Here is a 13,283-nt window from a genome sequence, read left to right as displayed (position 1 = left end):
TTCTTTTAGACTGTCTTTAAAAGCTTTTTCTTCCTCTGTACCGGCTTTTATTATTGTTACGTTCCTTCTACGAACCACTGAAATGACGTGGTTTAAGGTTAAATGTACCTTCTTCGTAGAGTTAAGGACGGTAACCTCGTTTGTTGAAACTCGAATTTGGAGTTAATCAAAGAGACTACGTTGTCTTGACGTTCAAAGTACCTGAAGGTAGAATTCTAGGAAAAGTCAAGAATTGACTTAAGAACGTAGAGAGTTGAGCTTTAGCTTCCCTTAGCTTCCTCTTCAGAGTCCTTTCAGATTCAGGATCGGCTTCAACAAGAATGTTCTTATCCTTGTTCCTGCTCATATAAAAAAGAAGAGAACACAAAAGAAAATATGGAATCCTCTATGTCACAGTATAGAGATTCCTTTATGTGAGTAGAAGAAGATATGAATAGAAGATGGAGAATCCAAACACATGGGTGAGGAGTAGGTTCGCATTCTTAGATGAAGAGGAGTGTTAGTAAAATAAATAATTAGAAGGAGGTGAGAGAGAAGAATTTTCGAAAATTAAATAAATTAAAATAAAAAATATTTTTGTTTTTAATATGAAATTAAAATAAAATTCGAAAATTAGAAAAGTAATAAAATTAAAATTAAAAATTAAGATAATTAGTTAATTAAAAAGGAATTTTGAAAAAGAGGAAGGTGATTTTCGAAAATTAGAGAGAGAGAATTAGTTAGGTAGTTCTGAAAAAGATATGATTGAAACAAAAAGATAGGATTGGTTTGAAAAAGATTTGAAAATTAAATTTTGAAAAGATAGGAAGTTAGAAAATATTTTGAAATTGATTTTGAAAAAGATACGATTGAAACTTAATTTGAAAAAGATTTGAAAAAGAAATTTAAAAAGATTTGATTTTGAAAATTAAAGTTAATTACTTGACTAACAAGAAACTAAAAAGATATGATTCTAGAGTTTAAAGATTGAACCTTTCTTACTAGGCAAGTAACAAACTTAAAATTTTTGAATCAATCACATTGATTGTTAGCATTAATTTCGAAATTATGAAAAAGAAGTAAGAAAAAAAATTTGTTTTTGAAAATCATTTTGAAATTTTCGAAAATCATAAAAGAAAAACAAAAAAGATTTGATTTTTGAAACAGATTTGAAAAAGATAGAATTTTTAAATTAAAAATTTAATTTGACTCATAAGAAACAACTAGATTTTGAAAATTTTTGAAAAAGTCAAGTCAAATTTTCGAAAATTTATGAGTGAAAAAGGGAAAGATATTTTTTTGATTTTTTTGAATTTTAATGATGAGAGAGAAAAACATAAAAAAGACTCAATGCATGAAAATTTTGGATCAAAACATGTGATGCATGCAAGAACACTATGAATGTCAAGATGAACACCAAGAACACTTTGAATGTCAAGATGAACACCAAGAACTTATTTTTGAAAAATTTTCAAGACAAGAAAACATGCAAGACACCAAACTTAAAAATTTTTATTCTTTAGATATTAATAATTCAAGAATGCATACGAAAAACAAGAAAAGACACAAAACAAGAAAATATGAAGATCAAACAAGAAGACTGGCCAAGAACGACTTGAAGATCATGAAAAATGCAATGCATGAAATTTTTGAAAATAATTTTTTTAGAAAATTAAAAAGATGCAATTGACACCAAACTTAAAACTTGACTCTAGACTCAAACAAGAAACACAAATATTTTTTTTGTTTTATGATTTTATTAATTTTTTTGATTTTTCGAAAATTAATTGGGAAAAATGAAAAAGAAGAAATTATTTTTTTTGTATTTTTCGAAAATAAAATAGTAAAAACAAAAAGGTTAAAATTAAAATAAAATTACCTAATCTGAGCAACAAGATGAACCGTCAGTTGTCCAAACTTGAACAATCCCTGGCAACGGCGCCAAAAACTTGGTGCACAGAAATCGTGACGGTTCCATTCCTTGGTAACGGCGCTGAAAACTTTATACGCACGTTCATAATCTTAATTCTTTGTCACAACTTTGCACAACTGACCAGCAAGTGCACTGGGTCGTCCAAGTAATAAACCTTACGTGAGTAAAGGTCGATCCCATGGAGATTGTTGGCTTGAAGCAAGCTATGGTCACCTTGTAAATTTCAGTCAGGCGGATTCAAATGGTTATAGAGTTTTAATAATTAAATAGGATAGAGATACTTATGTAATTCATTGGTGAGAATTTCAGATAATCATATAGAGATGCTTTCGTTCCTCTGGACCTCTGCTTTCCTGCTGTCTTCATCCAATCATTCCTACTCCTTTCCATGGCAAGCTTTATGTAGGGCATCACCATTGTCAATGGCTACATCCCATCCTCTCTGTGAAAATGGTCCAATGCGCTGTCACTGCATGGCTAATCATCTGTCGGTTCTCGATCATACTGGAATAGGATTTACTATCCTTTTACATCTGTCACTACGCCCAGCACTCGCGAGTTTGAAGCTCGTCACAACCATCCCTTTCCAGATCCTACTCGGAATACCACAGACAAGGTTTAGACTTTTCAGATCTCAGGAATGGCCATCCATGGGTTCTAACTTATACCACGAAGATTCTAATATCTCGGACTCGGTCCTCTGTATTAGATATCTAAGAGATATTCATTCTAGCTTGTTTGCATGTAGAACGGAAGTGTTTGTCAGGCACGCATTCATAAGTGAGAATGATGATGAGCGTCACATAATCATCACATTCATCATGTTCTCGGGTGCGAATGGATATCTTAGAGAAGGAATAAGCTTGAATTGAATAGAAAAACAGTAGTACTTTGTATTAATTCATGAGGAACAGCAGAGCTCCACACCTTAATCTATGGTGTGTAGAAACTCTACCGTTTGAAAATACATAAATGGTAATGGTCCAAGCATGGCCGAATGGCCAGCCCCCATGAAAGTCTAAGATAGCATAAAATTGATCAAAGATCGCTACAAAGATAGTAAAAAGTCCTATTTATACTAAACTAGTTACTAGGGTTTACAGAAATGAGTAAATGATGTAGAAATCCACTTCCGGGGCCCACTTGGTGTATGCTTGGGCTGAGCATTGAGCTTTACACGTGTAGAGGTCTTTCTTGGAGTTGAACATCAGTTTGTAATCTGTTTCTGGTGTTTAACTCCACTTTGCAACGTGTTTCTGGCATTTGACTCCAGAATGCAGCATGGAACTGGCGTTCAACGCCAGTTTACATCGTCTATCCTTAATCAAAGTATGAACTATTATATATTACTGGAAAGCCCTGGATGTCTACTTTCCAACGCAATTAAGAGCGCACCATTTAGAGTTCTGTAGCTCTAGAAAATCCACTTTGAGTACAGGGAGGTCAGAATCCAACAGCATCTGCAGTCCTTCTTCAACCTCTGAATATGATTTTTGCTCAAGTCCCTCAATTTCAGCCAGAAAATACCTGAAATCACAGAAAAATACACAAACTCATAATAAAGTCCAGAAATGTGAATTTTAATTAAAAACTAATAAAAATATACTAAAAACTAACTAAATCATACTGAAAACTATGTAAAAACAATGCCAAAAAGCTTATAAATTATCCGCTCATCACAGGCGCATAGCGTCTCAACAATACCAGTAACAAACAATAATTCCATATTCCTCAGAGATCACTTTCAATATTCATAAATTCATCATTATTCCTTGAGTCCCAGACTCATCACAATATTATCGGTTCACATTCTCACAATCCATCGCTCAATCATCATTACATTACTCTGCCATCTCACTCAACTAGTTCTGTCCTCAGTACCCCAGAAACCTCAGTCTCCACCTTCTAGATTCATACAGAAATTCACTAAATTAAGTCACTAACTCATCCTTAGAAGTATTAGAGTCTAAGTACTAGATAGTATTCCTAAATGACACTTAAAGAATGTTTGGAAAGCTCGAGAACCTTTGAAAACGAAGAAAAATGATTTTTCAGTAAAACAGGGGTCTTGCATACGCAAGCCCCTGCCTCGCGTACGAATTCTGTTGAATAAGGGGTGGTCGCGTACGCAACCCCCTGCTCGCGTACGCGAGATGCCCAACCCGAATGGGTTGCTCGCGTCGCGTATTAAATTTCGCGTACGCGAGATACCCAACCCGAATGGTTTGGTTGCGTTGCATGCACTGTGTTGCGTACGCATCTAGTGCCTCACGTATGTGAGATTCCCAACCCGAATGGTTTGGTTGCGTCGCGTGCACCATGTCACGTATGCGACTCTCACCAGACTCAGAAAAATTTCAAAGTTGCAGAATTCAGTTTTAGGCACCAAACTTTAAATAGTCATAACTCCCTCTATAAAAATCTATTTTCATCAAACTTTATATCAATTTTAAGATATTTAAAGGAACTTTTATTTAAGACAAATTTCAACAAATTTTAAAAAACTGAGGCTCAAGTTAGAATCTGTCAAAGTTCACTAAAAACTGGTTTTTACCAAAAGTTAATAAGGTTCTCAACTTCCAAAATTCACAACCAAAACCAAATATCCTACAACCAAAACAATTTCAATAGTCCCCAATATGTGCTATACACTAAACTTGTGTCCAATCAAGCCTCTAATCACCAACAACTAATCCAAAGCTCCAATAATTCACAATTCAAGCTAGACATACATCATTTATTATAAATCAATACCTAGGGTTCATCAATTTCACAAATTTACAAGGTAAAGAGTTTTCTTACCTTTTTTGATGGTGTTTGGGGCATAAACCACTAATAGCCCAACCTTAGATACCACCTAATTAATCAAAACACAAAAATTCACTCAAAACCAACACCCACATTTTTGAATTTATTAGGGCTGAAAAAAGGAGAGAAAATTTAGAGTTCTTACCTACACAAGTTAGATAGAACTAACGGGCTCGGCAAGAGTTTCACGTAGCCATCGACGGCACGCGAATCAGAGCTCTGTAGCTCAAGTTATGGTCACTGGAAGTTGTATGTGAATAGTGTTTTCTCGCTTCCCCTTCTCCTCTCAATGCAGCTGGTATGTGTTGCGTTTGATGAGGAATGAGGCTGAAATGAGTTCATTAATGAACTTATATATGTTGGGCTTGGGCCCAATTGGGTCCGGTCCAACCCATTAGCGTTTTTGGCCCATTTGGTCCAACTTTGGGCTAAACCTTTTAAAATTAGTGCCCGGTTTTCAATTCTAAATGTTTTTCTAAGGTTTTCTACTGTTTTTATTATTCTCACATAGTACCGGACAAACTTAAGCCGGTATTGTCGGTTAATTTACCGGTTTGCATTTTTACGCGATTTTTTGCAAAAAATTACATTTTCCAACTCAAAAAAAACCTATTGAGTCCAAAAATTATATTTAAATTTTCTAATTCACATTCTAAATTTTTGGATCCTATTTTGGGAAATTTAATTATTTAATTAAACGGTTAATTAATCGTAGTTCTTACATTCTCCCCACCAAATAAGAAATTTCGTCCTCAAAATTTAGTGATTACTTGAGAATAGCTCAGGATAATCCTTCCGCATCTCGAACTCCAATTCCGAAGTATGCTCTTCCACTCATGCTCTCTTCCAAGCAACCTTGACCAACTGAACTTTCTTTCCTCGTAGTTTCTTCACACTAATGTGGTCAATTCGCATCGGTGCTACTTGAAAAGTCAAGTTCTCCTTTAGCTCAACCAACTCAGGCTCTAACACATGAGCTGCATCCGACGTGTACTTACAGAGTTGTGACACGTGGAATACGTCATGTAAGTTAGACAAATGCGGCGGCAAGGCTACTTGATATGCCATCGGCCCGAATCGTCTCAAAATGTCAAACGGCCCTATATACCTCAGATTCAACTTCTTTGTCTTAATCGCCATTCCAATCCCAGTTGTAGGAGTAACCTTCAGAAATACATGCTCGCCCACTTCAAATTCCTCCTCAGATCTACATAGATCTTCTGTCGGCTCTGTGCAGTCAAAATCCTAGCTCAAATCTTTTTAATCTTCTCAGTAGTCTCTGTTACCGAATCCAGCCCTAACACACTTGCCTCACCGGCCTCATACTAACAAAGTGGAGATTGGCACTTCCGTCTATACAAGGCCTCATACGGAGCCATCTCAATGCTCGCATGAAAGTTGTTGTTGTACGCAAACTCCACCAATGGCATATAACGGTCCCAACTTCTCGGTTGATCCAAGACACACGCCCTTAGCATATCCTCCAATGTCTAAATAGTCCGTTCTGACTGTCCATCCGTTTGTGGATGATATGCCGTGCTGAGACAGTCTCATACCGAAAGCTCTTTGGAAAGCTTCCCAAAATCTTGATGTGAATCGGGGATCACAGTCTGACACTATGCTCGATGGCACTCCTTGCAACCTTACAATATCGTTGATGTACAACCTTGCCAATTCCTCCATAGAGTAGTTCACTCAAATAGGCAGAAAATGAGCAGATTTGGTTAAGTGATCCATGATCACCCACACCGCATCAAATCCCGACCTAGTTTTTGGTAAACTGGTCACAAATTCTGTTGCAATTCCTTCCCACTTTCACTAAGGAATCTCAAGTGGCTGTAACATTCTCGATGTTCTCTGGTGTTCTATCTTCACTTTCTGACCCGTCAGACACTTAGATACAACTGCAGCTACATCATTCTTTATCCCAGGCCATCAGAACATCTTCTTTAGATCATAGTACATCTTCGTACTTCCTGGATGAATAGAAAACCCACTGCTATGAGTTTCTGACTACAACTCTTGTCTCAAACTCCTAACATTCGGCACATAAATTCTCCCCTTATATCTCCACAGCCCTTTATCATCCTTAGTAAACTCTCCATGCCTCTTCTTGCCAATTGGTTGAAACATCTTCTGAAGTTCTTGTCCGTTTTGCTGAGCCTTCTGAATTTTTTGACTTAAACGTACTCAAAATGCACAATTGGTTCAAATAGGCTTGTCCGTCAGCTTCACCAATATCCAGCTTAAGTTCTAAAACTTATCTACTAACTCTTCTTCTTTAATCCTCATCCAAGCTATCATCAAAGACTTTCGACTCAATGCGTCAGCCACAACATTCACCTTTCCAGGGTGATAACTCAATTCAAAATCGTAATCTTTCAGTAGCTCCATCCACCTCCTCTGACGCATATTGAGTTCTTTCTGATCAAAGATGTACTTGAGACTCTTGTTATAAGAGAAGACTCTAAAGCTCACCCCGTACAAGTGGTACCTCTAAATCTTCAATGCAAACACAATCACCGCCAATTCCAAGTCATGAGTTGGGTAATTCACCTCATGTGGTCTCAGCTAACGTGATGCGTAAGCCACTACGTTCTGATGTTGCATTAACATGCAACATAAACCCTTCAACGAAGCATCACAGTATACTTCAAACGGTTCGTGTGGTTCAGGTAGAATTAAAACTGGTGCTGAAGTCAAATTTTGTTTCAAAGTCTAAAAACTCTCCTCACACTCCGACGTCCACACAAACGGTACCTCCTTCTGGGTTAACTTAGTCATCGGTAGTGCAATTTGAGAAAATCCCTCGATGAATCTTCGGTAATATCTGGCCAAACCCAAGAAACTCCTAACCTCAGTCACCATAGTCGGTCTCTCCCATTCCATCACTGCGTCCACTTTTGAAGGATCCACTTCTATTCTGTCCTTACTCACCACATGACCTAAGAACTTCACTTCTTCTTTCTAAAACTCACACTTCGACAACTTGGCATACAATTTCCGCTCCTTCACCGTCTTTGAGTAAACTAAGATGTCGTGTATGAAAACTACCACGAATTTGTCCAAGAAGGGACAAAATACTCTGTCCATGTAATCCATGAACATAGCAGGTGCATTCGTCAACCCAAAGAATATCACCGCAAACTCGTAGTGTCCATAGCATGTCCTAAACGCAGTCTTTGGAATGTCATCCTCCTTCACCATTATCTGATGGTAACCGGATCTTAAATCAATCTTGGAAAACACCCAACTCCTTGTAATTGAACGATTAAGTCATCTATCCTCGGCAACAGATACTTGTTCTTCACAGTTACTTTGTTTAACTGCCAGTAATCCACACAAAGTCGCATTCCTCCATCCTTCTTCTTCACCAATAAAATTGGCGCTCCCCAAGGAGACACACTGGGTCGGATGAACCTCTTGTTCAGAAGCTCTTCCAACTGAGTCTTAAGTTCAGCAAGCTCTATCAGAGCCATTCGATACGGCATAATCGACACTAGTCTGGCCCCCAGCACCAAGTCAATCACAAATTTAATTTTCCTTTGAGGTGGGAATTCGGGAATATCTTCAGGAAATACTTCAGGAAAGTCCCAAAGTACCAGAATCTGATCTAGCCTCTGATCATCACCTAGCGTATTCGCAGCCAATAATATATAACCCTGGCACTCTTCCCTACCACAGTTCACCATCACAAAGTTCAGGTAATAACCTTTAGCTACCACTTCTCCACCTTCTCCACCTTCTCCTTCCGGCATAAACCGAATCAATTGCTCAAAGGAATCCAACAATACCCGGTTCTTTGACAGCCAATCAAACCCCAAAATCATCTCCAACCCAACCATTGGCAAAAAAATTAAGTCATAGACAAATTCTCTATCCTCAAGCTTGAAAGATACTTGCCTACAACCTAACCTTGTCATAACCGTTTGATACGGAGTATGCACATGCAAATCGAAAGCTAATTCTGACATTTTCAACCCTAGTTCTTCAACCTTATCAAATGCAATGAAAGAATGCGAAGCCCCAGTATCATACAGTGCAACTAATATTTTACCACCAACTAAACAATTACCTTTTATCAGAGGATCCGCCTTAGCAGCATCATTGGCGTTCACAGCAAATACTCGCCCTTGGTGCTGATTTCGACCCTCATTTGGGTTCCTTCAACAAGTACAATCCTTCGCCATGTGACCAGGCAAACCACAATTGAAGTAACCACCTGTTTCGAGGGTTACCTGAAACTGTAGGTCAATCTCAGACGAGATCTTCTGTACTGGTCAGAGATGGCGTATTCGGTTGGGGGGTGATGGTCGGAGCTGTCGTGTCCAACTTGTTGGACTGGCAATGCTGCTGATCCTTTGTCAACGGAGGGTGGTGGTACCTGCAAGGGACTCCGATGCTTAAGTTAGCATGGGTATTAAACAGTTTTTAGTAGAATCAGAGTATGAGTTATACCTGGGTGCTCCAGTGTATTTATAATAGTAGGAGATGACCTTTCTGGGGATAAGATAGTTATCTTATCTTATCTTTGAATGAAGTCATCTTATCTTCAAGGGAACCGCCCTTATCTCTATAGGCTTGGGCTGCCTTTAGATTTGGGTCGTGTTCCTCTATCTGGGCCCTTATTGGGCTTTCCTGGCAATTTGGCTGAGCTCTTTGAGAAGAGGTCGGGTAGTCTGACCTGAAGAGGTCGGTTGACTTTGTCTCTAAACATCCCGGTCGGAGAGCTCGACCCAAGGTATGAACAGTGCCCTTGCTCGAGTGTGGTCTTCTTTTTGAGGTCGAGTCTTAGTTTTAGGACTTCGATCTTTCTCTAGTGAAGCCGAACTCGAGCATTTTGTCAACTTCGCTGAAGCTTTTGAATGTGAAGCGTTTCTCCTTCTCTTTTTGAAAGCGCGCGCTTCCCATTCACACTCTTTGTCTTGGGAATGTGCGAGGTTTTAATAACCTCATTAATCCCTTTAATGCTCCATTTCTTTTGCCTCTTTCATTTTGAACTTTACGCAAAAAATGGTTTTTCTTTTCTCTGTTTCTTTGCTTGCTGTAACTTCCCCCCTTTTCTTTCTACCTTTCTGTTGAGACTTGCGTTTCTCTCTGCGACACCATTTGTTGATCGTTGGTACTTTCTTTTCGCTCGAAAGGGTGATTTCCAGATTCCGTCTTCAGTTTCTTTGGAGCTTTCTCCTTTTTTCAGGTTGGTGTTTCCTTCCATCGTTCTTACTTTTTCCTTTGATAAAGTTTTGTTTTATTTGAGTGTATGTTGCAAAGCTTGCACTTTTATCTCTGTGACGTATTTTTCTAGCTTCTTCTTCGACCTTATGTATTTTCTTTGGTATTTCTCCTGATGATTGAAGCTTTTTGCATGTTTGTTGCCTGTTTCTATAGTATTTGATTTTGTGGTTTTTTTTGGGATAATGGCTTGTTTGATTTTGACAAAGGTTGCGTCTTTTGTGGTTTCCCCTTGACATGTTCTATTACTTGGCAGTTCCTTTTGCTGATAGACTGAAACTGTATTTTGAGAGGTGGCTTTATTTGGTTTTTTCTTCTCGGAGTGTTGGTTGAGAGAGGGTTTTTCTTTGTTGGGGTAGCTTTGTAGAGGATAATGGTCTTTTAATAATCTTGCTTTGATTTGTGTCTTTCTTCTCAAAGCGTTGCTTAGAGTCTTTTGCTTGGGATGTTTTAGCCTCTGTAGGCTTTTCTGAGTCTTTTACTCTATGTCACTGCCTCCAAATGATGCCCCTGGACCTTGGTGTGTGTCTTTTCTTTTACTGTTTGTATTGCTCTGAGTCATATTGTCTGAGTTGTTTTGATATCGCCTGAGCTGTATTTGGTTAGCAATCCATTTTCTTTTCTTTTTTGTAGGACTAGTTGGCCATGTCTTCTCGCAAAAATATTGTCGAGGCATCTTCTAAGGTTCCCAAGGGGATGTCCGACTGGTTGGACTCCCTTATGTTGCTGTGTGTTTCTCTAGCTAATTCTGAATTCTGTGTGGAGCTTAGGAAACACCACCGAATCTGTAGTAGTAGGGATCAGGAGAACAACTATAAATTGGTAGCACCTGATTCTGATGAAAGGGTTTGCTTCCCTGTTCTGACCTAGGGGGAGCATCCCTTTTTCTACGCATACGACTTCTTTTTAGCTAGATGAACATCACCCTTCCCTTCACTCCTTTTGAGACCGACCTGTTATGGTCGTATAATGTGGCCCCATCTCAGCTTCATCCGAATTCTTGGGGTTTCATCAAGATTTTTCAGTTGGTTTGTCAAGAATTTGATGTTAAACCTTCTCAAACCCTTTTTCTGTATCTTTTTGTGTTGACCAAGCCTGGGACTACAAAAAAGAAGGCTTCTTGGATTTCTTTTAGGTCTGCCCAGGGACATAAAGTTTTTTCCATGTATGATGAGTCTTTCAGGGATTTTAAGAATTACTTTTTAAGATCCGAGCTGTTGAAGGAGCTCGTCCTTTCTTTTTGGATGAGAATGGCGAGCCCCGCTTTCCCTTAGAGTGGCAGAAGAACGTAGTGGTGTCTAGGTATACTTGGGAAATGTTGGACGAGGTCGAGCAGGCTTTTGTAAATGTCTTGGAGGATATTTGGGGGGAACCTCCCCATCTTGATACCAAGAAGTTTTTGGGGAATTCATCCCTTGTCCGAACTGTGCTGGGTATTCATTATATTTTGCTCTACTTTACTTTGCTTTCTTCTTTTTCCAGTTTGTAATCTGCTTCTATGGTTGATTTTGTTTTTCAGAGATGGTTAAAAATAATGACTCCATGAGGGCCTTTAAGAAGGCAAGGAAGGCTACAACTGCTCAGAATATTTCGGCTAGAGGGGCTGGGGAATGGTCTTCTCATGTTCTTCCCAAACAGCCAGTGCCGAGCTCTCCTGGACCGAGGAAAATGATTCCTACCCCTCGGGTCCATCTGCTCGACCCTCCCCAGTCTTCTGCTGCCGTTTTTTCTCCTACGGCTGTTCCTCCTTCAAAAAGATCTCGGACTGTTGAGCCCTTCAATCTGGACGTTCCTGATTTCGATGCTATTGGGTTTGTCGACCAGCAGATTGGTCCCTATGGTGCTCTTCCTATAGATGGTGTTTCTCTTCTTCGTCATTTGGATTTCATAACTCGGAGTAGCATCAAGATGGCACATATAGGGACGGCTCTGTACCGAACTGCCCAAGATCTTTCTATCCATGCAACGAAGGCCTTTATGGAGGAGGCCAAATCAGAGTTTGACCGGATTAAGGGGTTAAAGGAGGAGCTCGAGGTGAAGGTGACCAAGTTGGAGAAAGAGTTGGAGGGTGAAAAGACTAGAGCTATTGCCTTGGCGGCTTCTGTAAAGTTGGCTGAGGATACGGCGTTGAAGCATAAGGAGAGCTATGTCACGACCTATAGGGAGATGATGCATCTTAGGGAAGGTTTGGAGTCTGCCCGAGCTAATTATGCCGAGCTCCAGGGTCATCTTGTGGGCAGTGTCAATGCTGCTTATGAGAATTTGAAGGATCAAGTTTGAGTTCTTGCGCCCGATCTTGACCTCTCTCTCTTCAGCTTAGACAACATTGTGAGGGACGGTAAAATTGTCCCTGATGATCCTGATGATGACGACGTCGAGCCTCCTTCTGTGCCTACTGCCAAGGTCTCTATTGCTCCGACTTCTTCAACTCCTTCAGCTGAGGTTGGTCATCCCTAGTCGGATTCTGATTGTCAGTTCCTGAACCGGGGTGATGGGACGGTGGATGCAGTGCCTCTTCAGACTCGTCCTCCTTCACCTCGTGATGCTGTGACTGGGAACTCTTTGGATCCTCTATGATTATTCTAGATGTTTTTGTATATAGCCCGGCTTGTGGGCTTTAAACTTTTTATGTTTTGTAACTTGTGGTTTCTTAACTGCTGGACACCTTTAGTTGCTTTTCTGTTAGCAACTTTCTTTGAAAAACAAAGTAGTTTCTTGAGCTCTTGGGGATGACTTTTGGTGGCCTCTTGAGTCTTGTTATTATTATCATAACTTATTCCTTTCGTAATATGCTTGGCTGCACCTATCTGACACTTTCTAGGTTTTTGAGTGCGTTGGAACCTTGTTGTCCGACCTCTTTTGGTTGCCTTCGTACTTTCATACTTGTAGCTTTATTCTTTTGAGGTCGTGGATTTCTGGGTCCAACTTGTATGCCTTCTGTCGGCCGATTTCTTCATCTTGGCCTGAAGGTATTTCTAGTAATCCATTTTGTTTGGACCTTTGTTAGGTCTCTTCCATGGATTTACCTTTAACTTTTGGCATCTTGGTTGGGCTGACTTTATCATGTCGGTCCGTTCTAAGTTATTTCTAGTAATCATCTTTTTTGGACCGTTGTCAGGTCTCTTTTAGGGATTACTTTTTATAACTTTGTTTTGTGGGAGGCCGACTTCATCATGTCGGTCCCTTCTAAGTTATTTCTAGTAATCCTCTTTTTTGGACGTTTGCCAGGTCTCTTTTAGGGATTACTTTTTATAACTTTGTTTTGTGGGAGGCCGACTTCATCATGTCGGTCCCTTCTAAGTTATTTCTAATAATCCTCTTTTTTGGACCT

General features: G+C 39.4%; 1 protein-coding gene across 1 annotated transcript; it reads right to left on the bottom strand.

Moving 5' to 3' along the window:
• On the bottom strand, positions 5,555-6,403 carry LOC107646830. Its single transcript, XM_016350979.1, has 2 exons — positions 6,131-6,403; positions 5,555-5,884 (listed from the first exon to the last, which is right to left on the bottom strand). The coding sequence occupies exons 1-2, from the start codon at positions 6,401-6,403 to the stop codon at positions 5,555-5,557; spliced, it is 603 nt and encodes a 200-aa protein (XP_016206465.1).

Source organism: Arachis ipaensis, chromosome B06, assembly GCF_000816755.2.
Source record: "Arachis ipaensis cultivar K30076 chromosome B06, Araip1.1, whole genome shotgun sequence".
In the NCBI taxonomy this organism is placed as follows: Eukaryota; Viridiplantae; Streptophyta; class Magnoliopsida; order Fabales; family Fabaceae; genus Arachis; species Arachis ipaensis.
Note: the sequence above shows the minus strand (reverse complement) of the source record. Positions and strands in the feature narration are given on the sequence as shown.

What these genes read in the sequence shown, in the direction of transcription:
- LOC107646830 (XM_016350979.1), bottom strand. Translation starts at nt 6,403, where the DNA reads ATGGAGGAATTGGCAAGGTTGTACATCAACGATATTGTAAGGTTGCAA. An exon ending in ATGCCATTGGTGGAGTTTGC is followed by an intron (nt 5,885 to 6,130) that starts GTACAACAACAA and finishes GTATTTCTGAAG; the next exon opens with GTTACTCCTACAACTGGGAT.